Source organism: Euprymna scolopes, chromosome 7, assembly GCF_053919585.1.
Source record: "Euprymna scolopes isolate OS-2025 chromosome 7, ASM5391958v1, whole genome shotgun sequence".
NCBI classification, from domain to species: domain Eukaryota; kingdom Metazoa; phylum Mollusca; class Cephalopoda; order Sepiida; family Sepiolidae; genus Euprymna; species Euprymna scolopes.
In genome coordinates, this window is record NC_136488.1 from 40859496 (window position 1) to 40887466 (window position 27971).

At 32.9% G+C, this 27971-nt stretch overlaps 1 protein-coding gene across 1 annotated transcript in view; it reads right to left on the minus strand.

The window, feature by feature from the left end:
* LOC145279692 (transmembrane 9 superfamily member 1-like) overlaps positions 1-27971 on the minus strand; it is a 918708-nt gene that overhangs the window by 397757 nt on the left and 492980 nt on the right. Inside the window, exon 4 of the mRNA XM_080130972.1 lies at positions 3446-3550. Coding sequence (XP_079987098.1) covers positions 3446-3550 — 105 coding nt within the window. The remainder of the gene's footprint in view (positions 1-3445; positions 3551-27971) is intronic.

Sequence of the window (27971 nt, forward strand, 5' to 3'; positions counted from 1 at the left end):
AATTTCTATTTAATGAAAACGGGTTTTCATTTTTGGTTGCAGACCATTTACTAGTTGGCCTATTGTGTACAAATTCCAATAGCGATAGGAGCCTTCTATCATGTCTGCAAGTGATACAATGTTCAACGAGCAAGATTGGAAATGTGCTGCTGTACAACTCCTGCTCTCTACCGATCCAAGTTATGACAATAGGACCATTGCCAGCACTCTCAAAATGCATCACTGGATTGCCACGAATAACAGGAACATGCCCAGAGTAATGAAAATAAAGTTTCCGGCCACGGTTATAGTCTTCGGTGTGGTTTCAAGTGATAGCCACATCAGGCCACCTCACATCTTAGAAGTCGGCTTGAAAGTCAACACCAAAGTGTACCTGGATGTGCTGAAGAGTGTGGTGATCCCCTAGTGCAATCAGGTGGCTGCTGGCAGACTCTGGGTGTGGCGAGAGGGATCAGCGTTGGCCCACAAAGTCCAAGGAGACCCAGGCTTGGCTTCAAAAGGAGTGCTATGACTTTGTTCCCTTCTTTCACTGACTCCCCCCCCCTCCGACCTGAACCCGCTGGACTACTTTGTTTGATCATACGTCAAGAACATCAATAACATGACCTCCTACAACACCAAAGCCAGCTTGATCATTGAGTATTTGTCAAGCTCCTGCCGACATTTCTGAAAAAGGCATGCTCCCAGTTCCGGATCCATATCGAAGTGATGATTGAGGCAGAAGGCGGCTACATTGAATAAATGTCATCTCTTCTTCATAATAAAGTTATTTGAATTGATTTTTTTCAATAAAAGCTTTAAAATAAAATTGTCTTTTTTAGGGCGACACTTATCGTTCTCCTCCCTGTAGATAACAAAACAGCACAAATGAAGAAAGTTAAATGCGATTTCTTACTGTTTTTGGATCTACATTATAATATAATAAGAAAGCAAAGTAAAAAGTGATATGAATATAGCCATTTGTAAATGTTATTGTCAAAAATACCAGGTTACAAATTTTATTTCATGATATTAAAGAAGATAAAAGAATAACGTCAAGGATGAGAGTTCATATAGAAACGTTTCAATTTGAATAAAATAAAATATGCATCAAGTACGCTTGAAAGCCAAATCACAACGTGATATAAGGAAAATAAACAAATATTTTACTTGTTTGAAATTTATCACTTACTGACATTTACCATTTTCCCCCCAACATTTTTACACTAAAAAAAAATTAAAGAAAAAAAAAAAGATTCTTTCCATTTCTTTTTTTAAATTTTTTTTTTATAAAATTAGCATTTAAAACATCATTTCCGTTTTATTTCGTTTTGTAGTTGCTTAAAAAAACTGGAATGGAATTTTAACGTTCCTTTTCATTCTATGCTTTCTACTGGGGGAAACACACCATAGACTTAACCAAATCGAATGGTTATTTATGCCATCTTTTTTTTTTTTCGCTTTTCGCTGTGTTTTTTTTGTTTTTCCGAATGCGTTCATCATTTTTTACTCTTATTTTTGCTTTTCAATTTCTTTTTTAAACAGGTTTGACGTTTGTTTGCTGTTTTTTTTTTGTTTTTCAAATTTTTTTTTAAGAAGTTTAACATTGTTTTTTGTTTTTTTTTAAATATTTAAACAGGGTTATTACTCCGCTTATTCTTTACTTTACCCCCCCCCTTTCACACACCCACACACACCTCTAAAACCCGGGTACCCCCGCTAATGAAATATAAAGCACATCACTAAGCAAGCACTTCAGCATTTTCATATGCTATGCAAACAACATCATCATGGTTAAATGATGAAGGAATCGTGGATTGCTCATAATTCACCATACTATTATAGATTTTCCAGAAATCATGAGTTTCTAACTTCTGCAACTCAATGCGTCTTCTGTTCATTTCAGTATACCTTCTTTTGGCTCTTACAATAATTTCTAGATTCCACAAATTTTTGCCTATTCATATCTAAGTTATGGCAGCTGAATTAGTGAGACACTTGCTATGCACAATAGTAGCTGCAGTGGTTGAAGTGAACCATTTGAGAGAGTTGGGCTTGCTATAGAATTTCCGTGTGGGGACAAGTGCTTCAATATCTGCTTTGATCCATTTAGGTGCCTCATTTGAAGACATTTAGCAGGATGAGAAAAGATTTTACTCTACAGGGTGTCCCTGAGGACAAACCCCAATTAACCAAGGTGATCAGCATTCCCAATTAATTTGTGGGCATTGGTCACACAAGCCTCAGGTAGTATAGTCAGGAATAGATCAAGAAGTGAGGCTTGCTGATCCTAACAATTTAAGGGCGAGTCAGGAAAATCTGTGAGAAATAATAAGATAAAGAGAAACTAACTGTTAGCAGCTGTATCTGTATAGCTTGAACAACTGAGCCAATTACTGTGATTGACATTAAAATTTCCACATACATGTATTTAGGCTTTCAGTTCTAAATAGTGCTGCATCTATACTATCAAAGACATGGGTCAAAGGAGAATAGTAAAGAAAACCTAAGTAACAAACACATAACTCATAACAAACAATCAGACATGAAAGTCTGATCTTCTGATATTAGATTATGCTTTCTAGTCATGGACTCCAAGTCTGTGCATATGTTTGAGTTCTAGAGTGGGAGGTATCCAATCATGTAAAAGTGATTGGAAAGGATGGCGGAGTGTAGGTTAGTTTTAATCAGGAAGTTTACTAGGATCTAATTTGAGGTTCTTGTGTCTTTATGATTCCAAGGGAGATCTATCATTTTTTTTTTACCCCCAAACAAGACATTGTCATTTAGAACATTGTTATTATTTGGGATTGTGTCTAAAAGTAGACTGTGGGGAGTTGAGCAGCGAGATGTTTGTTCACATTACATTTAAATTTCTGCAGGTTAGTTCTGAGAGGGAGGCAAGAAACAAGGAGGAAATTCTTAAGTCTAGCAGTCCCAAGAAAGAAACTATTAGAGTAGATGGCTTTCTGGCATTTAGAGAACTTAATGGTGAAGGGGTGGGATTTTGCTGCTTGTCAGATTATACATTGAGGGGGCACAAGTGCTATGAAGACATTATTGATTAAAGTAAATCATGTGACATAGTGGAGATTTAAAGTGATAAAAAGACTTGCAGTTTAGAACTTCAAAAAGGAAAGTTATGTATAGATAGATATAAGTGCTTAGATCCCTCTGAAGATAGCCAGAAAAATTCCCAGATAAATGTAATAAATTATGCTTGGTGATGATGTTATCTTTGTTGTCCTTCTCCCAGGCATGTCCAGCAGCAAGCCAAGAGGAAAGTATCCAAACAACATAGCTAACCATGGCGACAAGAAGTGAAGAATATCCATTAAAAAGCCATTTAAAACTGTTTTCTTAAATAAGAGGAATGAAAATGCCCTCATTACTTCTGTACTATTGAGAAAGATTTAAAAATGTTATCAAAGAGAATTTTTTTTTCTTAAAAAAGTTTTCTACTTACCAATGACAAATTCAAAATAGTAGAGGTCTTCTATCGCATCACGTAATAACCGTAGGTCATTCTCAGAGAATTTCACTTTACACAATTCACGTCTCTGTTCATCTTCTGGAAGATTTAGGGGAAAAAAGGCAAAAATTCGATCAGATCATTTGCTAATATACATAGAGTAAAACAGTTTTTTCTTTTTCTTACTTGAGAGTCACCACTTATCAGGGCCAAAGGCCACTCAAGGATAAGGGTTAATGAATGCAAGATGGTAGTGCAGTAATCGTTAATGGTGTAAATTGTGAAGAATTTGATTATCTATGGGGACGTCTCAACAAGAACTTGTTTACATTGGATTTGGAGGCTCTCATGTTGTATTTAACCGGGAAGCAGGCCAGCAGAACAGCGTTACAAAGATGGGCAATTCTGGGAAAGAAGTTTAGTTCATGGAATCTGTGTTTAGATTTATGCACAGATAGAGTAGGGGAAATCCAACTTGCCTTTGTAAGAGAAAGGTTCAAGTTAGGGCAGTTTTTATTGATTATAACTAAGGGTCAAACGATGTGATAATTATTCTTTTCACCTATGTGTAACCCTGTGGTCGTGATTTCTGGAGTCAATACTGACAAAATCTATGACAGCTTTATTTGCTATTCAGGGCAAAGAATATATATCCATTTGCTTTCTATATTTCTATCCGAAAAGATCAGTTTACAAGAGAGATAAATTATATCATGCACGAAAGGAACAATTTGTTTCACTTAAATAAAAAACATGGCCATCAAAGTGACATCAGTGAAAAGAAATAGAAATTGAACTGTGGTTCATTACGTTAATAGCACCGATAGCCCAAACTTTACCCAATCACCTCTTTACTCCCATCCCCACACTTTCTTCTTGCTCTCTTTCAGCGTTTGTGTGTATGATCAGAAACTGCTGGCTGAAATGCATCAGCAATAAAAATATCCCTATAAATCAACATTGTCTTCATCAAATAAAACTGGAGGAGACAAACATGGTTTAGTGGCTGTAATACATATAAACATATCAAATAACCAGGTAGACATACAATCATACACAAACGCACACATAACATGATTACATGTATGTATTTACGATATATTGTATGATGTTATCTACTGACAGACACAATGCGACATAATACAAGTCAGAAAATGCATGCAAATACATATATACATGTGTTGGCAATTATATATATATATATATATATATATATATATATATAAATTGTACATGCATAAACTACATTGAAAAATAAAAATAGAACAAATAGAAATTACAATTTAGAAGGGGATCAAAGACTAAACACCATTACTTAATAAGGAAAAGCGATGTTCAACAGCATGAGGAAAATAAACATGTCCATTTGAGAATTACATACTTATGTTTAACATGCATAATAAGCCAAAATAAATAATTCAATGCACATCATGTACCTCTGTATTATATATCTTGCGAGATTTTGACAGTTGGATTTGAAAACATTTAAGTTGACATATCAAACATGGATTCTAAGAAATTTTCACTTTTTATTGTTGCGTTATGCTATTGAGATTATACTAATATATTTTACTACATTTTAAAAATATCTGGTTTTAAAAACCTGAATAACAAGTACTATGTGAGCATGACGTTCCTAGATTTTGAAATCAAATATTACAATCGTAAAATAAACAACATTTAATAAGAAAAATGTTGATAAAAATAACTGTTGGTGGAAACTAAACAAAAAAAAGTGGGCACTTGCCAAGTAGAAAATAGTACACCAGGCCAGTACATGTAGAAATTTAGATGACCCATGCAGATTATGCCTGAATGAGAAATTTTTATTTCTAAACTTTAAGAATCATAAAAACCATTAAAATGTAGGAGTGAAGTAGCAAACAACTGTAGACATACAATCAACTTTATTTTAGGATAACAATAAATAAAATAAAACTAAAGTAAATCAACACCTAAAATAGAATAAAATAAAAAAAGAAGAGCAAGTCAAGCAGAACCTTTGTTTTTGTGAAGCTGTGCCATTGGCTAATGGAAAAATTAATTTAGGGGAGGGAATAACAAGAAATCTAATTTATTAGTTTGTTAGACAAATGATTATGTCTATACATGAAAACCTTTAGTAATATGAATTCCATAATATCGTTTTAGGCTGAGGTTTGCTTATGTGGATGAAAAGTGGAAGCCTCTGAGTAGCTTAATTGCCATAAATATATTTTCATAACTAAAATCAATAAACGAAATGCAAAAGAAATTTCTAGATAAATTCAGAAGTTTAATCAGTTCAAAAATAATTTTCTTTTCAATTATTTAAAATACTTATACAATTTTTTTTACAATAAACTTATGACAATTTTTTAACAAAACACATGTCACACTGTCAGAAGACCCTATAAAATACTTGATATCAATATTCCAATGATGACGGACCATATGAAAGAAATTGGTAAGATTAAACAGCTTGATAAACGTTTCTTGCTTGACGATTTGTTCCTAAAAACAGTCATTGTTTTATGAACAACCTGGTAGTTTAAATTCATTAAAATTAAGGCAAAAACAAACCTTTTCTTGGACGGTTTAATCATCTCAAGTAACTTAATATTAGGAGTATATGTATTTTTTTTTCCTGCTTGTCTATGACATTTTTTCTCAGAAGCTACTGGGCTGAAATTTTCTATAAATCTTAGTTATGATAGGATGCAGCAAACTAAATATCAATGTGCAGTTAGAAATTAGAATAGGGATTAGTATTTAAGTTCCACTTTTTTTTTTCAGAAACTATCGAGTCGATCTGGCTGAAATTTTGTAGGGACCTTTGTCATAAGGTGCAACAATCAAAGTATTATGGTATCTGTTTGATGCACAATTAGGGGCTAATAATGATTAGAAGGAATTAGTATTTAATATAAAAATGAGCACAAATTGTTCCATATTCAACCATCAATTTGGCATAAAGCACTCATTCTAAGTCAATGAGATATAAGTTTTGCCTGTTGAAAATAAGCAAAATGTCTCGTATAATAATATATATAACCCCACATTACTGATATACAGAATAACTGCTTCACATCTTGTACAAATCGATTCAATGGTATTAGGAAGTATAGTGAGGGTATAGATCAATGTTTCTCAACCAGGATTTGCTAGAACCTAAACGTTGCACAAAATGTTTCTAAGAGTTCCACAAGAAGTGAAACAAGCTTATGCACATTGATCTGTTTATTTCATATATCATTACTTCTGCAGAATATGCTTAAGCAAATGCTTCATCAGCATATTCCGGCAGTTTATGCTGAAAGGTAATGAAACGTTGAGCTAATGAAATTGCTGAAGCCACTAATTAGCAAGCACGATAGAAATATGACCAAAATTCAACAATTTTTTTTTTTTTTTTTTTTTAACTTTTCACAAAAGTTTTTCCATTGAAATTTTCTTTTTTATGGAAATCGCTCAAGACAAGGCATGAAGCCACTTGATGTAAGGAGCTAACAAGAACGAAAGCTGATTATTTAAAAAACAGAAGATTCCTACTGATATTAGTCTTGAAAAGACCAAGCTATAGGTAGGAGGAAAACAATGAGCAGGAAAAGAGTTCCATAACATTGCAGTCCTTGGAAAGAAGCTATGAGAATAGGAAACTGTATTACAATAAAGTATTAAAACAATAAATTGATGGAGACCTCTAGACCAACAAGTCAAAATTATCATATTTTCTACCATATTTATATTTTTCCTTAATTTTTGCAATTTTCTAGTATTTTAAAATTGGCCAGAGTTTACAAGTTAAGTTCAATTTTTACAGTATCTTGTTTATTAAATTGTTAGGTGAAAGTACAGACTAGTTAACAAAGTTCCCGTCCCCATGTTACAAATAATTTTATAAATAATAGCACTATTTCAGCATGACTCATAAACAGCACAAGTATCAAAAACGAAAAACCTTTAAATTTAAAAAAAAAAATTTTCTTTGTAACAAAAAAAATTCATTTATGAAACAGCATACAATGAATTGGTTTCTTTTTTCCCCCCTTAATTTGAACATTTTCCTGTAATTTTTTTCCCATTAATTTTTCATTGTATTTTCTTTGTGACAACAAAAGCGCTTCTTTTTAATTGAAATTACTACATAACGATTTTTTTTCTCTATATTTATTTTTCATTACTACCATTTTAAAACTGGCCAGCGTTTGCAGAAAAAAAAAAAGGAAAAAAAATTTTCATTTGGTACCTTCTGACGGTCTATGAAACTTACTAGAATATGCGGTCTATATTCTGCATAAGTACCAATATATATATAATGTTGATAAACAAGCACAATATATTTTTGGTTATTGTAAGATTGTAATACGGATACCATAGCTAATTTATTATGTTGTCAAAAATATTAGAATCATTGGGAATACATTTAGTGATGTCTGTATGACACTAGTGTGAAAACTCCCTGATAAAGTATTATAGACGAACAGTATGATTTTTATTGCACATCACCAAAAACTTTGAAAAAGTATTATTTTTTCCATTAAACTAGTTATTAAAATATGAAAGCTACCAGGTTTAAATATGATGAAAATAAAATAAGAAAAATATGGTACATAACTTTGTTTTTAAGTAGTGGTCTCTTGAGACATACCTCATTTTAAGGGCTATGCAAGGCTAAAAATGGTTGAGAAATCTGGCATAGATGCATAACAGATCTTTTGTTTTATAAAATACTAGCAGACCACCTGGCATTGCCGTAAAATATGTAATAAACATTATATTTTTAAAATATTGTAAAATACACATAAGCATTATATTTTAATTTATGCAGAAACTGAGATATGTGCATGTGAGCATTGTTTTTGCTAAACAGTTTACTTCTTGTAAGTAAAAAAAAAATAAAAAAATACTCGAGCTGAGATTGAAACCAAAACCTACAGACAGTGAGTCAAGTACAATAACCATTAAGCCAGCTTGACAATATTTAAAAAGTGTAGTCAAGCCTACTTATTCTTAACATAAGTTGTCATATGAACGATTCATGCATGAGCAGTCATGAAACAGTTGACAAACAGATAAAAATCCGATGAACCCTCCAGTACAAATTTTTAAATTTTGACCCTGTAACAGCCCTTTTTCCAGATAAAAACCAATTTAAAAGTTTTCAAATGTCTGAATACCCTATATACCAAATTTCAAGTCTGTAGATCAAAAATTCTTTGAGCATATAGAGAGTTGTACTTACATACACAGTCTCACTTTTATAGATAAACATTATTGATTTGGTTTTGTTTTGTTTTATGGCATAACAACCGTCTTCAGGTCATTTAATAGCAACTCTGGTCATTTTGGTAAAAGTTTTTAGGCTTCGAGTTTCTTATATCTCAAATATGTATTTATAGTGTTTGGTTTGGTTGTTTTGTAAAGGAAAATTGTTGTTTTTGGTTTGGAGAAAATGATCGAGCTTTGTAAAGAGAAAAAAACAACAATAACATCAATGTATGGTGCATTTGAGTCAGTAAACCGATATCTTCAGACAGCCTTATTTGGTAACACTAGAAAGCATTTTTGAAATTCATTTTATTAAGTATATGTTATATGTATATTAAGTATAAGTTATATGTAGTCCAACAAAGATTGTTTTTAGGGTCTTCTTTTTTTTTTAATTGAAATCTACTTCATCTGAAAATTATAAAGTTTTATGACAGATAACTTATATCCTGATTATTCTATGAAAGAAAATGGATTTAATTATAAGTTGTTTTCTAAAAGGAAACAGCAATGTTGTAAAGGGAATCAAAAAAATATATATTGCTCCACTTCCCTATGAAACAGTCTATTTCCTTATTTATTTTTTTTAGGAAAGCAGAAGCCTGGTATTAAAATTTATGTAAACGCCCTACCCCCTCGCTCTGCTGGCAAAGAAGATTAAAATCAACGAACTAAAATATGATGAGGTAAAGATGTTAGAAGAAACGTCTTCCTGCATTATGATGATTGGCCAGAATATTCAGAATCAATTTAGAAGAGTTTTAAATGATAAAAGGACAATTTTAAATATGCAAAACAAAGATAATAAAACATAGATTTATATAAGAAAGTAGATATTAGAAGCTTTTGCTTTGATATGATGAACTTTGATAAATCCTTAAAAAAATATTTGAATGATGGGAATAGGAGTGAAATAAAAGCCCTCAAGAATTGATTCAAACTGAACACATGCATTTTTTCTTCCTCCTTTTGTCCTTTTCTCCTCTTCCACTATTCATTTCATTCTTACAATATATAACGCATTCAAATGAAATGAAATTGTCTAACACATGTCAAGAGTATCTGCTCATCTCCAGTCACACAGAGTAAAAAACTGAAAGATGAAAAAAAAAAAAATAGATGCTCTCTACCACGATCATAATCCCTATTCTTTTAAACCCTTTCTTGTCCTAAAGCTAAGCTATAAATCCTGCTTGTAAATAAATAATTTACATCTTAATTCAAAAATCGGCTAGAGCAATAGATCAACTAAAAAGTGACCGGTGGTTTCACATTCCATAATCAAGGGTCAGAAATATTTGTTGATGCATTTATAAGTACTCTAGTTTACAATTTATGTTTAATTGCCAATCTACCCTTCTTGGTTCATATTATTTAGATTATTTGGACTACTGTTTTCATCTTGAGTGTTATTCACAAAATGTTTTGGCCGATGTAACCTTCAACTTTCTCTAGGTTTATTTTATCAAACTTTGGTATCCTTATTTTATCAAACTTTGGTATCTTTCAGGTCATCTGCACAGAATTTTGAACACATTTCTTTATTTAATCAATGGGGTAGCATGCTTGCATTCTGTCAGCCATAGCTTAGAAATCCTAAGTAATTTGTCAATTGTATTTTGAATGTCGCCTGCACTGAAGTTTGAACCTTTAACCTCCAGGACAATATAACTTAATTTTACCAAGTCCACTATGTCATAGGTTTGTGCAAATAACACTCAAAATGAAAACAGTAGTCCAAATAATATGAATTCAAACCACAAATTACTAAGATATATCTAAAAATCCAGAAATATTACCCTTCTTGAGTTATTGAACGCATAAACATATTACCTATTGCAAACGATTTATTATATACGATTATATCAGTATTTATTTGCAGATGCGTTGAAAATGAAATTTGCATAGAAAATAGATTTAGTAAGAAAAAGGAATTTTTCATTAATGTTGAAGTTAAAACTTGGGTTTATGTGAATAGGAAGTTGTAACATAGCAAAGATGCCAGGTAGATCCTGACTCTTGGGTGTTTTGCATCAAAGCAAACGGATGTCTTTTTCAAGGCTCTGCCACCACCCTTATGGATAATATTCAGGAGGATGAAGCAATCATCTCGATAAATTTGCTGTAAAAATAAGATCAAATAAATCAACAGAAACTAAGCTGCAACCCAGAGCAAATAGTGGAGTTGTTATTGTTCAAATTGATTTCATTATTTCAGCTTAGAGAAAAAAAAAGAAAAAATCAACTGCTCATTAAGTTGACTATATGTCAACAAAATGATGCAATCAGTTGTATATGAAAGTAATTAGTTGACCATAACACGGTATAAACTGTTGGAAAATATATGCAATAAATTTAACATAAAGAGGGTGCCAGACGTAATACACTTAAAATATTTATTATGATGTATAAATAATGCTGAAATAAAAACTATACTACAATGTATATTTTAAACAGTTGTCAAGTCATTTTTATTTGTATTGTTTTCAGAATGTTTCAAGCATTTGTTTCTTATCGCATGTCAAACCTTGCAGATGTTTTACAGAGGAATGATTTGTATGGTAATTTGTTTTATTAATAATAGTTTGGAAATCAGCTATTTTATTTCACACATAAAAAAAAACAAAAAAACATGAGGCTTCATCTAGTAGAATCAAATCTCTTCTGTAAAAGCAATGTCTGTTGCAAGATTTTCAAAATCAATAAACAGGAAAAATAGGTAAGATCATTTAACCCCCAACCAAAATTCTTTAAATATCCTTTTGGAAATTAGGGACAATAAATTGTATTGCATTTAAAAACATTTTATAACTGAAGACAGAAAATTCATGATATTCTTTACAATTCAACTATGCCATTGAAGTAAATTTAAAAATCTATATATTAATACGATAGCAGGTGTTATTTTGTGTCATGCTTACATCGTTCTTCTTCTGAGTGGCTATCGTTTAATTGTTATGACGTTCCATTTCTTGTAATAAATGATTTTACAAAGAATTCTACATAAATTTTGGTTTCGGTTATAACTGAAGACACTTAAATCATATATCTATACATATATTTTTTTTCTTCATAAGTTTTGGTCTCAGTTTCGATTCAAGTCATATGGATATATTTTTCTATTTTTAAAATCACAACTTTATAATATATAAGTATCGATAGCAATATAATAACCATATATAATAATATGCATGAAATCTGCATAAATCAAAATATATTTTAGTATATGTTACGACCTGGCTACACCAGGCGTCCCTGCTAGCTTAGATAAATACTTTTGCAGTTTTAACAAAAGAGCTACAATGATATCAGAGCATCTCCATTTATGCTGAATATCCACAGAATGCCATATTACATATGAAAGAGTCCGCTGTGGAATTTCCACAGATCCCACTAGTTGTCTACAATTACCAAAGTCTTGTCAGATTTCTATGTTCATTTTTGGCAACTTTTATCACCATTCTTATATCATTAATTTGATACATAATTTGCAGAGGTACTATGTAGGGAATTCAGCAGCAAGATGTCCGTTTACATTACCTTTGAACTTCTGAATGTCAGTACAGTCGGTGAAGCAGAAACCTAGAAGAGAATTCCAAAATCTAGCAGTTCTGGGACAGAAAGAGTAGAAGGCTTTCTAGCATCTGGGGATCTCTACTCTATAGAGGTGTGATTTTGCTGCTTGTTGGAGATATTTATGTTGATGGAGTCAAGGACTTCTAGTTAGTCAAGACATCTACCATCTAAATATTTGTAAAACAGGCAGAGGGATACAACATTTCGTCGATGGGACAGAGGCTAATGCTTAGCTGACAGTTTGAGACCTATTAGGTTGGTGACTTTTTAATAATAATCCATATTCCGGTATAAGGACGGGTATTATTCAATGTAAAGAAAACGAGCTGAAAGATATGGACAGGAAGACAACGATGACCATGAGTGGAGCTTTTCACCCAACGAGTGATGTTGATCGATTATATGTGAAAAGAAAAGAGGAAGGACTAGGACTAATAGGTGTAGAACGATGTGTAAAAGAAGAAAATAGTCTGAAAGTTTTACATCTCCAAGTGTAAGCAAAAGCTTAAAAATTGCAAGAGAGCAAGCTAGTAGAGTTACTCCCCCACTACCAAAAAGGGATATTTATTCTGATAGCCGTTCTTAACATGGGGATGTTGACGGTGACGATTCCGAAAGCAGTTCTTAACATGAGGAGGTTGAGTGTTGGGCAATACCAACAACAACCGTACTTTAATTTTTCTACAAGAGGAGAGGGGCATGCTTCCACCGGGCATTGCCGATTAACGAGTCCAGCTAGTGACTTATAAAATTCTGCAGTCGAATTTGAAAATGAAACATTTATGCTTTGTCGGTTAAAGAATATGCAAAACGAATTTTTGATAAATATGATCAGCCAGTCAAAAGATAAGATAAACAAATTGTCACCGAGTAGTGAATATGCCCTGTTCTTCACTGAATGTGTGGTGGAGTAACAATGATAACATTATATATATATATATATATATATATATATATATATATATATATATATATATATATATAAAATAGTGATGTAGAATCCATTTTCATTTTTTTTTTTTTTTTTAGTTTTTATTTGTGACCAAAGCTGCTCGAGAAAAATACTTCTGTAAATACATGATGAATTTACTCATTGAAGAAAGCTTTCCAGTTGTATGTAACATGGCACTCCAAACAAAGATATTAGATCTCCGACACATAATTATAAAAAGCAACTTTGCAGACTTTCATATGCAATGTCTATAAAGATAGAAGACACTACATTTCACATACAGTCCAAACGTTGCACCATCAACTTATCACTTTTTCATGCCATAGCCCATTTTCTACTTAAGCAGGGGTTCAACAGTGAATTAAATTCAAAATAGGTGTATTTCCATTACTTAAATATATAGTAGCTTTTAATAGTAATAGCATATATATATATATATATATATATATATATATATATATATATATATATATATATATACACTAGCAGGCTGCCTGGCATTGCCCAGCCGTAAAATATGCTTAAATATGATATTTTGATTAATGCAGATTTTGTATCTATTATTATATTGGACCCAATATATAGTAATGATTTAAAAAGTTAAAAAAGACTAAAAAAAAAAAAAAAAATTACTTGTGCGCCACCACCGAGAATCAAAACCAAAATGTTTAGCTTACAATTTACTTTTTCCTTTGACGTTAATGCCTGAGCTATGAAGACATGTTTACTGCAATACTAAAAATTAAAACATGAACCAATAGTTATTACGTTACACATGCATATTCATAATACAGTCGTTCGACCATTACCTGGCAAATTCCATTTTTTTTTATTTTCACACTTTTGCACCGATTTTTCCAAGCTAAAACCCAAATATAAAGTTTTGTACAGGTTCAAATACCCTATATATTAAGTTTCATGTCTGTTGACGAAAGACTGACAGAGGAGTTTGGTAGGCAAATTTTTTTAAACAAATATATATTTGCATACATAAACATATATAGAAAGAGGTTTGTGTTTACTATAACCTTTTTAGGCAAATATTATGCAAGTATAAATCATGTAGAATATCCGCATGAATATAATTACATGTAATAGTTAACTAAAGATGATTATTCCATAAGAAAACAGAAAAAACTAATAGAGAACGAATTAAAATGAATGTTTAAAAATATATACAAATTAGCTAGATCTTTTGCAAATGAATGCAATTCAATAACTCATATAAAATAAAGTTGTATTTTTTTTAAATGAATAGAAAAGTTAATATGAATATCAATTCACAAAAAAAAAAAAAAAAAAAGAAGAAATCATAGGAGTGTATATACATATATATTTCCTACACACATGTATTAATCTGACCTCACCTTAAACTATGTCAAACTGATTTTTGAAAATTGCTATGATGTTAAATTCAAATATATATATTCTTTATAAAAAAATATATTTAATTTGCTGGAAATTTCATCAAAATTGAATAATTTTAATACGATAAATTTTTTTTTTTTTTTTTTTTTCAAAAACAGTAGGGAAAGGGGCACATCATATATTTGATGAGGAATAGCACCCTAAGCATTTGTACGACATTCTAATATAAAAAATGTAAAAAATGAAATTGGAAGAAAAATGTCTTGAATTATTTCCAACATTATTAGGTGTAAATGCAATAAAACAATTACAAACAGAAGTTTGTCATAAACAGATTAAAGAATTATCAATTCATGCATTTTTATAAAGAGAATTCAAATTAATATCTTCGCATTTTAATAATTATAATTAAAAGATACTCAACAAGAAGCACCTGGAGGGAAAATTAATTGGCTATTATATAGAATTTGAGCGATACTCGTCCCAGGGCGGGTAAAATTAATTCCTAGAAGAAAATACTACTACTATATCCCTTTACAAAGATGAAAACCAAGAACGAAACTAAACCCCTATGTCTAGAATCCTTAGTCTAATTTTGATCAAAATCTATCAGATGATTTTGATTCTAGAAAATGTCTACATAAAATTTAAAGATTAAGCTGAAGGTTTCTTTAGCATTTTAAACTTATGGAATCTTGTTCGACTTGTATCTAATGACTATGGATCAGATTTAATGCAAACATGAAATATTTGAATTTTCAAATAGAAGGTAGAAAAACATTTAAATTAAACCAAAGAAACTGAAATTTGGGTAATATTTTACTTATTGATGTTTAATAGCTTTGTTAAAATTTCGCAAAAATCAGGTATCTGAAATTTCCATCGATTATTCCACCTTCTTTGCATAATTCTAAATATAGCCCACATTTGAACCCCTTAAGCTGTGTTCAAAAATGCATAATGATTGAATAACTAGTGTTGGGGAGAATTCTGTACATAGTATATGAACATGTACACATACCTAACTTACAGAGATTTGCATCGACGATATGCACCTATTAACATTTTTTTTTTTTAATGTGAATTGATGAGGATTTTCTCCAAGTGGATTTGTAGTAAAAGAAACCATCCAAGTTGTTTTAGACAAAATGTAGACAACCATGTTAGCGGGTAAAAGATGGAGGCATCTGAGAGGAAGATATATTTGAAGGTGTGAAAGCTGGTTTGATACAATTCAAATGAAAATGCATCTACAGTCTATAGAAATGGAGATAGTCAGAGGCAACCGACATAGAAAAAAAAATTAAAAGAAAAAAAAATGGTTGCAGTAAGAAAAGAATCTGAATAAAAACAAAACAGAAAAATTCAGTAAATAACTTTCGGATAAGTATCGGAAAGATCAAAACTTGTTTTTTTTTTTTTTTTTTTTTTTTTTTTTTTTTCTCTGGGTTTATTTTTCTTTTAGCAAAAGGAAATTAAGACGAGCTTTTATACAACATGGGATAAACAGCTTCATGGAATCAAGAATTTTAAACAGTTTCAATGGATTTTTATCTTTGTTTTTTATATTTATATCGATGTCTTTTTTAGTCTAAATCCCTTTCCATTTATTTTTATTTTCATATTTGTTCAGTTTTTTTTTTTTTCCTTTTTTCAGATTCCCTTACATTATTTGCCTTTTCCATGTCTTATTTTTTTCCATTTCTCACAATTTTTTTTCAGCCTTCATTTTCTTCATTAACAAAAAAAGAAAAACAACTCTTACCCCCTCCCTCACCCAACTTTTTCTTCATCCATACTTTCTGGAATTCACTGTCCATTCCCTTTTATTATTATTATTATTAGTATTATTATTATTATTATTATTACTATTACTATTATTATTATTACTATTATTATTATTATTATTGCCACTACTACTTCTTTGCTCGTCATGTCCACTCTTTTCCTTCACACTGATCCTTCATCCTTATTCGGAAACTGAGGTTGGGGTTGTAGGTGCACATCACCTCAGTACCTTCCATACAGATGCTAGGATTCCCAATGAGGTGATATCTACGTTCAATTAGCGGATGCTTTATTTCCACCGTTATACTCTGTTCCAGTCACCGGCCCATTCCCTCGGCTGATTCGATCACAGCCATGTTGATCGAACAAAAATTAATACAAAACAAATTTCTCATGTCGAGCTTTTTTAGATTTACAAAACAAAAACAAAAACTAATAAAACTAATAAAAAATAGAGTGAATTGTATCCAACCAATTCCTTTTGTAATGCTTTCTCACTCTCTCCCCATCCGAAGGGATGAGTATGACTGCTCTTCTCTTGTCTAGTCTGTTCTTTTTCTCCCCGACCACATCACTTCCTGAATCCTTTATCATTCCTGTAGATCTTCTTTCTGAATTAATTTTCCATCTGAGTAGCTCAGTTCCTAATGAGGTCTTGATCTTCGTTTAAAGTCACAACATGAAAAATGTAATCGAGAAATGTTGGCATTGGCGGTGTGTGTGTGTGTGTGTGTGTGTGTGTGTGTGTGTGTGTGTGTGTGTGTGTGTGTGTGTGTGTGTGTGTGTGTGTGTGTGTGTGTGTGTGTGTGTGTGTGTGTGTGGCCGTCTCAAACACGGATTGAGAAAATATAAGAGTTCAAAAAGCCACCAGTTGATATCAATTTTAAATGTATTGCAAGTGCAGCAAACTGACAACAGAACGGGTAAAAATTACTTTGTATATGAAGTGAGCATTCACTTAATGATGCATTATGGAATGCACCAGTTTGTTTGCACCGGTTGCACAAGTTGCACACACGCAATCATTTTCTCACCTTTCATCGATTTAACAAGCAAAGTGTGATATAAATTAAACGATTAGCACAGAAATCAGTGCCACAGATAACACATTTCTCATCTCCCTTTTAAAAAGATGTTCGCATTTTAATCGTTCTTTGAATTCTTTTAGCATGTAATATATACACTCCGCACACGAAATCATAGATGATTACTAAGATAGTAAAACATGTACTATTTTAAGTGTGATGTTGAGTACACTAATACAACAGAAAATCTATACATCTATAAAAGTGAGAAGGTGTGTGAGGACAACTTTCAACCTACATATTAGTGTTAAAAAATCTAGTATCAAATGCTGACCATTAGCATAAGTATGGAATATGATATTTCAGTCAGGCAGTAGGCCCTTGGACTTCTCTATCTCCCTAATATATACAAGTGTCGAGATAAGTCAAATTAATTATTATTGTTGTTACAGAATTCGCAATTTTTCATGCTCACAAAATATGTCATATCGGTTTTTAAAAACCTAAGCAATTCAACTTGAGATGAAGTTACATATAAAAATATGTAAAGTTCAATATGAAATTAGACCCCCCCTTTTTTTTTTACAAATCGGTTACCACATATGAAGGGTCGAACGCCACTCAAGGATAAGGGTTAATGTGTGTATTGTAGTCATTTTGGACAGTAGTGTAGTAATCGTTTGTGGTGGAAATTTGGTATAAACAGATTATTTACAAGGACAGTTCTATAAGAACTTGTTTAAGTTGAATTTGAAGACAACAATATTGTAGTCAGATAGAGAGCAGACCAGCAGAACAGAGTTCTATAGGCGGGTAGTTCTAGAAAAGAAGCTTTGTTGTTGGAATCCAGATTTAGGTTTAGACACAGATAGAGAGCATGGGAATTTATTCATAGTGTTTTTAGCTAGAGAGTTTTTTGTGAAGGACTGACAAGAGGCGACCATAGATTAGAGCTCAGTCGAACACTTGTTTGTGGTAAATCTATTGGATTCATTTGGTAGATGATAGGTAAAGTCTATTTTTAAAATGTGAATATTGAACTTCATTTGTTCAGTTTGTAGTTATCATTTGAAATAGCATTTTACTAAAACTTGTAAAATTTATGGAGGAAGCATTTCAAGGATTTTTTGGATGATGTACAAGGGGTCCGTGAAGTCCGTGTGCATTAAAAAAATATATATAACTTTATTTGCATTAAAAAAATTTTTTTTTAAATTTTTTATCACAGATGCAAATAAAGTTATATTTTTTAATGCACACGGACTTCATAGGAACCGAGCATATTTAAAATTGTTGATGGCATGTATAAAGTGTATTTTAAATAAACGAAATCTGCAAGAACAATAATATATAGTTGAGATTTTTGATAAACAAAATCTACAACAATAATAAGATGGATGAACTGAAAGAAAAGCTGGAGAGTATTTCCTTTTGACAAATACACTAATATCAAATAATTTGTGCAAATAGAAGTTGGTATTAAAAAAAAAAAATCAAATGATTTCCTTCCTTCCATTATTAACTTTATCGATTTATTGGGAGATATTTTAAGTTTTCAATAAGAAAAATAGTAAACTAGATTTCACAGTTATATTAAGTGACAAAGTGTTAAATGTCTACCTTTTTTTTTTACACGTCTCAGATTTTCTGCTTATATTTGAAATGCATCAACTCTAATAGATAAGCATAAAATTGAAATTTGTTTTAAGACAAAAGAAGACCTTTTAAAAAGCATGTACAAATTCTCATTCTGTAATGTTTGATCAACAAAACTTTAAAATATTTATTTGCACAAAACGTTAAGAAAAAATTAGGCACACGGCCATTCAAAAATATGAGGATAATGGGTGTCGTTCGTCATTCTTGGTCTCCAATACTTAAAACTGTCTATCTTACTCTTAACTAGAAATATATCAGTCACCATAATACCACATTCACTTTAGGTGGTTGTCCTACTTAAGATAAACCCAAATTTGAAAAAAATTTATTGAATTATTTACAGTTATCTGAAACCTTTAAATAAGCGGTTGTCCAAAATCCATTCCATATTAAATAACAAAAATACAGAAAAAAGTTACGATTTACGTATCCACAATAAAACGAAAAGATAACATTCCTAAAATCACATAAATTGATCCAATAGTCTTATTTTTATAAAAGAAACTTAAATAACGGAAAGTGATTAATAGGATATCATAGGCATTACAAAGCTGATCTTGCAAGTTTTAATTATTGTTGAGATTTTCCCTTTGTTTCTTCAAGTTGACAATGTGAGATAGTCCCTCTGTTCTTACTCAAAATTTTATTTTCTTATTCAAAAATAAAACTGCTTGATCAATTTGTCATTTTTGGAATATGACATTTTCGTTCCGTCATCACATGGATTAAAAAAAAATTAGCTTTGGAGTTCTTGTTCAGAATTCTCCAAGTAATATAAATCAATCAGAAGTATGGAACTTCAATTGGTATTTTCTGATAAAAATTCAAATGTTATTTTCTGATGTGTTTTATATTGTATTATTGTATTTTTCAGATTGTCAGTTCGTTACACTAAAGTTTGAAATCGCATTTTTATTGTCAAATGAACAGATTAAATTGACACATCTGTTATTTTTTTTAATTATTCTTTTTTTTAAAAAACGAGTTTTATTCAGATATTCAAGAAATATTTCAAGACAAAACGCATCGAAGCACAAAAATTAGGAAATCGTGACTTCTTGAAAATTAGGAAATCGTGACTTTTTGAAAATCTACAAGTGTAGTAAATAATGGGCAATCAACAATTCCCCCGTTAACCAACAATCACGAGGTTGTTTGCTCAGCAACCGACAAGGCTAACATGCTTGCCAGCCGGTTTGCCTCGAACTCCACACTGGACCCTACCAACCACCCCCTGCCTGAATTTCCTTTGCGGACAGATGCCACGCTAGACGATCTAAAAATCACCCCTGCTCAGGTACACGCTATCATAAAAAAACCTTGATACTTCAAAAACATGTGGACCTGATCTCATCCCAGCTGTGCTATTAAAAAAGTGCTCAGCTGAAGTAGCTCCAGTTCTCTCCAAACTCTACAACAAATGCCTTAATGAATCATGCTTTCTGGGCTGTTGGAAAACTGCTTGTGGTACTAATATTCAAGAATTCTGGCGAAAGAACTGACCCATCAAATTATCGCCCCATTAGCCTCCTCTCACTTTTCGCCAAAATATTTGAGACCATAATTAACCATGCTCTAGTCCGGCACCTTACAGATGCTAAACTTCTGACTGACCAACAATATGGATTTAGACAAGCCCGTTCCACAGCTGACATCCTCACTGTAATCTCTGAACGTATATACCATTCACTGGACAAAGCGGGGGAGCACAGAGCGGTAGCTCTAGATATATCTAAGGCTTTTGACAGGGTATGGCACAAGGATCTCAGGAAAATTAAATCATACGATATCACTGGTAGAATACTTAACATAATTAAATCCTTCTTAGATAAGAGAAAAATTCAGGTTGTCCTCGACGGTCGTACATCTAAACAGTGTGATATAAATGCAGGAGTGTCTCAGGGGGTCTATTCTTGGACCTCTATTGTTCCTAATATTTATTAATGACCTCCCTGACAAAACTGCCTCTGAGATGGGTATATATGCTGATGACACTACACTCTATAACAGGCATGACAGGAAAACAAATGAACACATATCTAAAGAAATGGCAAAAACACTAGAGGATGACCTCCAATCTGTAGTGGAATGGGGACATAAATGGATGGTCACATTCAATGCTGCCAAGACTAAACTGGTTTCCTTCAATAATTACAAGAAACCTTCTCTGCCACCAATAGCAATGGCCAGTGACTCCCTGTCTGAGAGTACATCTTTCAAACTGCTTGGCCTAACGTTCATAGGAAACATGAGTTGGAACAATTATATTGAAAACATTGCCAGGGCCGCTGCGAAAAAGGTAGGCTCTCTCTACTGTGCTAGAAAACTACTGACACGAAAGTATCCTGTACCTCTATAAAGCCACCATTCGCCCATGTATGGAGTATTGTTGTCATATTTGGGCTGGTGCATCTGCCACTAGTCTCTTGCTCCTAGACAAGGTTAAAAAAAGAGTCGCCAATCTGATAGGCCCTGAACTGGCATCTAAGCTTCAGCCTCTGTCCCATCGACGAAACGTTGGATCCCTCTGCCTGTTCTCAAAGTATTTTAATGGTGAATGCTCTGACGAACTTCAGACACTTGTGCCTCCACGACGTAGACACCCTCAACAAACCCAACAGGCAGCTAAATCCCACCCCCACACAGTAGAGATCCTTAGATGTAAAAGATCTTTCTACTTCAGTAGTTTCTTCCCCAGAACCGCTAAACTCTGGAATTCCATTCCAGGTTCCTGCTTCCCTAACTGTACTGACATGCAGAAGTTCAAGTGTAACGTGAACCAACATCTTGCTGCCCAAATCCCAACATAGTGCCCCAGTAGTTGCTGCCCCTGATAGTAGCCCCCTACACCAAAGTGGCAATGCACCTTGTTTGGGGTGAAAATGTAATTAAAAAAAAAAAAAAATTTTTTAAAGACACATATTAAGCAATATTATAATAGATTTTATTTAGTTTTAGTTGGGGATGGAGCATGCTACCGGATGTCAAACATTCACCCACTATCTTATATATTTCAACCGATAAATCTTTTTACAATTATAACCATAACATTTAAGTGCAATTGTGTGTATCTCTCTTGCATTCTGTTCACCGAGTATAATTGCCAAGTAGTTTTTGAAATTCTTTTTCATAGGTCCGGTTGTTTCTCTAATTACTGGAATGATGGAGATCTTTTTAAGATTCCGGTTTATTTTCATGTGATACATAAGACCTTGGTATTTCATCATCTTTTCCCTCCCAGCTCTGTTAACCCAACATCATTGGGACACTAACTTCTAAAGTTGTTTCTTTGTCCTGGTCCCATATCACTGTCAGATTTTTAATACACGGGGCGTTCCAAAAGTAATACCTCCTATTTTTGTTCCGTCCAAACAGATCAGAGTGAATTGCAAATTGCATTGTTATAATGAATGAATTTATGTATTCATGACCTGAAAGTTTCATCTCTCTGTTGCAGATACTGACGGTGTGATACTCTAAGGAAGCAACCTCGGTCATGGATGTGTATCAACAGCAAAGGTGCATCATTGAATTTCTGGCAAAAGTACATTGATAATTATGGTGAATATGTAGAGAAATAAATTCTAGAGCAATTGGTTGCTCGTTTTAATGGTATCACTCCCGTCTTCGTAGCTCTTTAATTTTCTGGGTTAAAAATGTAAGAGGCCTTATTTTTGGAACGAGTCTCATAGCTCAGTTTTCGAAGCACATAGCTGTAGGAATTGCATAGTTGTAGTGAACAGTGTATGACTTATTTCAAACTGTCCATTCTTGCATCTATTCCCAGAACTTGCTGCTGCATTCAATATTCAACTTTTTGCAGATGGCCCAGAGATATTTACACACTCCAACCATAGGATGATTGTATGTGCATATGCATAATTTAAGAGTTTAAAAGGAATTTTTTGTGACAACATTTAAGAATTTTGATGACATGGCAACTATTTGCACCTTTTCTTACAGTACCAAATAAAGAAATACAAAAGAATAAAAAAAATCCATAGATTTTCGATGTCATTCCATTAATTTAAAGATAATATTTGTTATTTTTGTTAATCTCCATGTACAAACACTGTAATTTGGAATGGGATATGACATTGCCAAGCACAAGGCATAGCTATAAGCAGAAACATATTTCGAAATAATGTCATTTGGATTAACACAAAGCTTAATATATGGCTAAAATATTTGCATGTCGCCTTCAGATACTGATTACAAGAGGAAGAAATTAAAATACTAATAGCGATATGAACTAAAAACTTTCATTACAATTCTTAAATAGAAAAGAAAAACAATCTCCAAGCCTTCCTGGATGTTTTAATAATTCACAGAGAACAAAGGTTCAAGAGATTCATACATCCATTATAAGCTAGGCTTAAGTTGAAAAATACCTTTACTTCAATTCTAATTATCGATAAAATACAAAGAAAAGGATCAGATGTTTCTACAACATAGAGCATAAGTCACGTGGCAATCTAAACATAGAAATATTCAGTTTAAGTAATACTTTTCACTGCAACAGCTACTACACTTTGAGCATAAAATCGAAGCAAAAAAAAAAAAAACAGTTGTAAACTAATGAACACAAAAACATTTGCTAGAGTGAGTTTGCACTATTGTAAACGGTTGATTGGAAAATATGTAAAATATTTCTGGTCCATATGACATCAGAACAAAAGTCATCAGAAGTAGTTTTAGTCTTTCAAGATGCCTCTTTCGATTAAGTCCCCCTCCACAAAAGGGAACATGAGTAAAGTCTATATTTCGAATCTTCTAACAAAAATAATAAAGCAATAAAGCATAAACCAATACTGATAAAAAGTTTTCACCATTTTTTAGAACGTTTTGGAATGTTACAGTTTATTTTCTATTAAATATTCGTTTTCATTTTGTAATTTTATACAAAATCACTTTTGTTTGTTTACTTGCCTCCCCACAAGAGCAGAGTTAGACTTAAGGTCGGTTTTTAATGTGTGTGTGTGGGGGGGGGCAGCTCCCTAAAAAGGAGCACTCTGGTTAGAAACAAAAATTAAAAAAAATGTATCAGTCATGAAGGATTTCTCCTCCATTAACCGAGACCAAAAAAGTGTAGTTTAGAAACTTAATATGCGGATGTCTTATATCATAGTCTACCGTCCTCTCCTATTTCTAAAAGCAGTTTTGGAAAATTAATGATGTCGGTTGAATTCAGTTTTAACAACAGGTAGATTAATGGGGTTTGTATGGGTTCTCCTTGAAGAGTTGGTAAACATCTTTGTAGATTTCAATAAAGAGGGTCTGAAATCTGACCCTAAAAAGCCAACTATCTACTTTTGTTATGTTGACAACACGTTTTGAACAATCAATAAGCAAACTGCTTTTTATCTCTCTCAATAATATTCATCCAGCCTTTAAGTTAATAAGTCCCCAGACGTACCTCTCCATCGTACAGCATATCGATACACTAAGGCTAACTGGGATAGCTTCCGTACATTTATATCTGATCTACCTCTGCATTCCATGTTTAAAAAGGATGTGTCCTCTATAGTATTAGACCTGACTGAATAGTTAATTGTAGGTATTGACCATTTCATACCCTCTAAAAAGTTTCAGCAAAAACCTAACAGCCAGCCATGGTTCTCTCCAGAATGTGCTGCTGCCATTGCGCACAGAAATCACTTTTTCCACTGCTTCAAACGTAATAGATGTATGGAAACTAAAGCCGTTTTCAGGACTGCCAGCAACCATTGTAAGAAAGTAATAAGGAACGCAAGAGAGTTGTATGCTCAATCAGTTAAGTTCAAAGTAGCTGAGCAGCGGCTTGGTTCTCACCAGTTTTGGCAAATAGCAAACAGAATCCTGAACAGAAGCGTGCGCTCCATCCCAACTATTATCAATGGACCTGAGGTAATCTCGTCAGCATCAGACAAAGCCAAACTCTTTGTCAAGAACTTTGCAGCTAATTCTACCCTTTGCGACCAAGGCCGCCAACCCCCAATATTTCCTCCTGTATCAGAAAACACGCTATGTGATATACGTATATCTGTACGTGATGTTGCCAAGCTAATCAAAAACCTTGATTCCAGTAAAGCAACTGGCCCTGACGGTATTCCAATTATAGTACTCAAAAAACTTCAACCTGAACTAGCGCCCATACTTACAAAACTGTTTAAACGTTGTCTTAAGGAGAATAGTTTCCCATCTCCCTGAAAAATCTCATCAGTATGCCCTGTATTTAAGAATTCAGGTGATCGCTCATCCCCCTCTCAGTACAGGCCAATAAGTCTCCTGTGCATCATGAGTAAGTTGCTAGAATCTGTGTTAAATACAGAAGTAATCAACCATCTCAACAAAAATAACCTTCTTAGTGACACTCAATATGGTTTCCGTTCTGCTAGATCTACAGCAGATGTGCTTACAGTTATATCGCATAGGATTAGCAAATCTCTCGACGGTGGCAATCTTTCTAGGGCAATTGCTCTTGACATATCTAAAGCCTTTGATAGGGTATGGCATAAAGGTTTACTTCATAAGATCGCTAGTTATGGTATAGCTGGAAATGTCTTCTCAATTATTAAATCATTTCTTTCTAATAGGTTCATAATAGTAGTAGTTGAGGGGCAAAAATCAGAAGCTCACAGTATTAATGCCGGTGTCCCTCAGGGGTCCATCCTGGGCCCAACTCTTTTCCTGATCTACATTAATGATCTTCCAAATCACATCCTTACATCATTTGTAGACATTTATGCTGACGACACTACCATTTATGGTACCACATCTAAGACAGTAAACGACCAAGTTCTCTCCAATTCTCTCTCCTCTGATCTTGAGCACGTAGTACAATGGGGAAAGGAGTGGCTGGTTACTTTTAATGCATCTAAAACCAAGCTTCTCTCTTTACATCATCAACATTCTAATCCACATTTGGCATCAATTGAAATGAATGGCTCTCGTCTTCAGGAGGCCTCTAGTTTTGACAAGCTTCTGGGCTTGACCATTACTCCTGATCTTAAATGGAACACGTACATCAAATCTGTTGCCAAGGCCGCTGGAAAAATGGTGGGATCTTTCTATCGATCCGGTAAATATCTCACTGCTGATGCTATTCTCTATCTATATAAGAGCCAGGTACGTCCAAAGATGGAATACTGTTGCCATATTTGGGCAGGAGCTGCTAGAAAGGACTTGTCCTGCCTTGATAGAGTTCAAAATAGACTTCGTAGCCTCGTAGGAGATGTCCTTTTCTCTTCGCTGCAACCTCTATCTCACAGAAGAGATGTTGCGAGTTTGTCTCTGATGTATCGTTATTTTCATGGAAAGTGTTCGACTGAGCTTCAATCTATGGTCCCCCCTCGCCAAACTTTCACAAGAAACACTCGTCTAGCTGTAAACACTATCAATAATTTCCCCCACTCTTTATCTGTGCCTAAACCTAAACGTAGATTCCATGAACAAAGCTTCTTTCTTAGAACTGCACGCCTGTGGAATTGTCTTCCGTTTTCCTGCTTTCCGGCTGACTACAATATGGTTGTGTTCAAGTCTAAAGTAAATAAGTTCTTGATGAGCCGTTCCATATAAGTTATCAAATTTACCAAATTTTCATTACTAATGATTACTATATTGTCCAATTTCTACTGTACACTCTTTAACCCTTATCCTTGAGTGGCCTCTGGGCCTCGATAATGTGGTAATGCCTATGTAAAAAAAAAAAAAAAAAAAAAAAAAAAGTTTACTATAGATGTAGAAACCAATTCTTCATTTTCATTTCTTGACATTTTAGTTTGTAAACCATACTCTGGTTTTCTTATCTCAGCATACCGGAAACCAACATTTACTGTTCTATATACACACGTTTGGACACATTTTGTCCCACAAAAAAGAAAGTTCAATTTAAAACTTTTATCTATAGGGCCTTCATTTGTTTTAAAACTAAACTGAATAATGAAATTAAATTCATCATCAAGACGCTTTATAATGATGGATATCTGTTAGTGTTCAATCTACCATCTGAAATAATTTTTTTAATTTCTATAAAAGTAAAACAGCTTCTGTGGATAGATGTCCCAATTACCTCCGCCTGCCTTGGCTATGTAATATTACCGATAGATTAGCCAAACAAATCTTTGTGCAACATTGTTGCTTTGCCTTGAACGCAGGAGCTATTTTTTCCACCATGCTGATCTTGGCATTTATTCAAAAGATATTCTTACCCCACACCATAATAATTCTATTATTTATGTAAAATGCAGTCACAGTTTGGAAATATGTCACAAAGATTAGACATCTGGGTCAAACAATATGTGTGCATAAAAACTGGTCAAAAAAATTATTTACCATCGGATGTTCCGAACAATATATACAGGTCTTTCATCGCTGAACATCTAATAAATATTCATATCTGTGACTCCAATTTTACTGTTAACTTAGTCTCCATTCTAAGCAAGTCATGCTCTGCATTTCATTTCAAAATTCTAAAAACTACATCAAATCTTTATAATCTCCTCTTTGCAAACAAAGAAAATCTTCTTGAACTTAATGTAGTCTCTATTTTTTTTTTAATCCTTTCCCTCATTGTAATTCTCATATCATTATTTTTATTCGATTAACTCAATTTTGATTTAGCTCTGTTGAGCAAGGTTCAAAACCAATTAGCTAGCCTTTACATCCTGTAATTTTAATTCATTATGTTTAGCAAGAAAACCCAAAACTATCTGTTCATTATAATATAGCTGCTTTCTTTATTCATTTATACCGGAAAAAAGAAAATATAAGACCACAATATGTACCCTATCAGTTAAATTCGAAAACATTCATTTCAGTTCATCATACAAAGAGTCCGTTTATACTTCACTGAAGGCTTAAAAAAACAAAAAAACAAAAGCAAAGGTTTCCGAAAATTACCTAAAAAATAAGAAATTAGGAT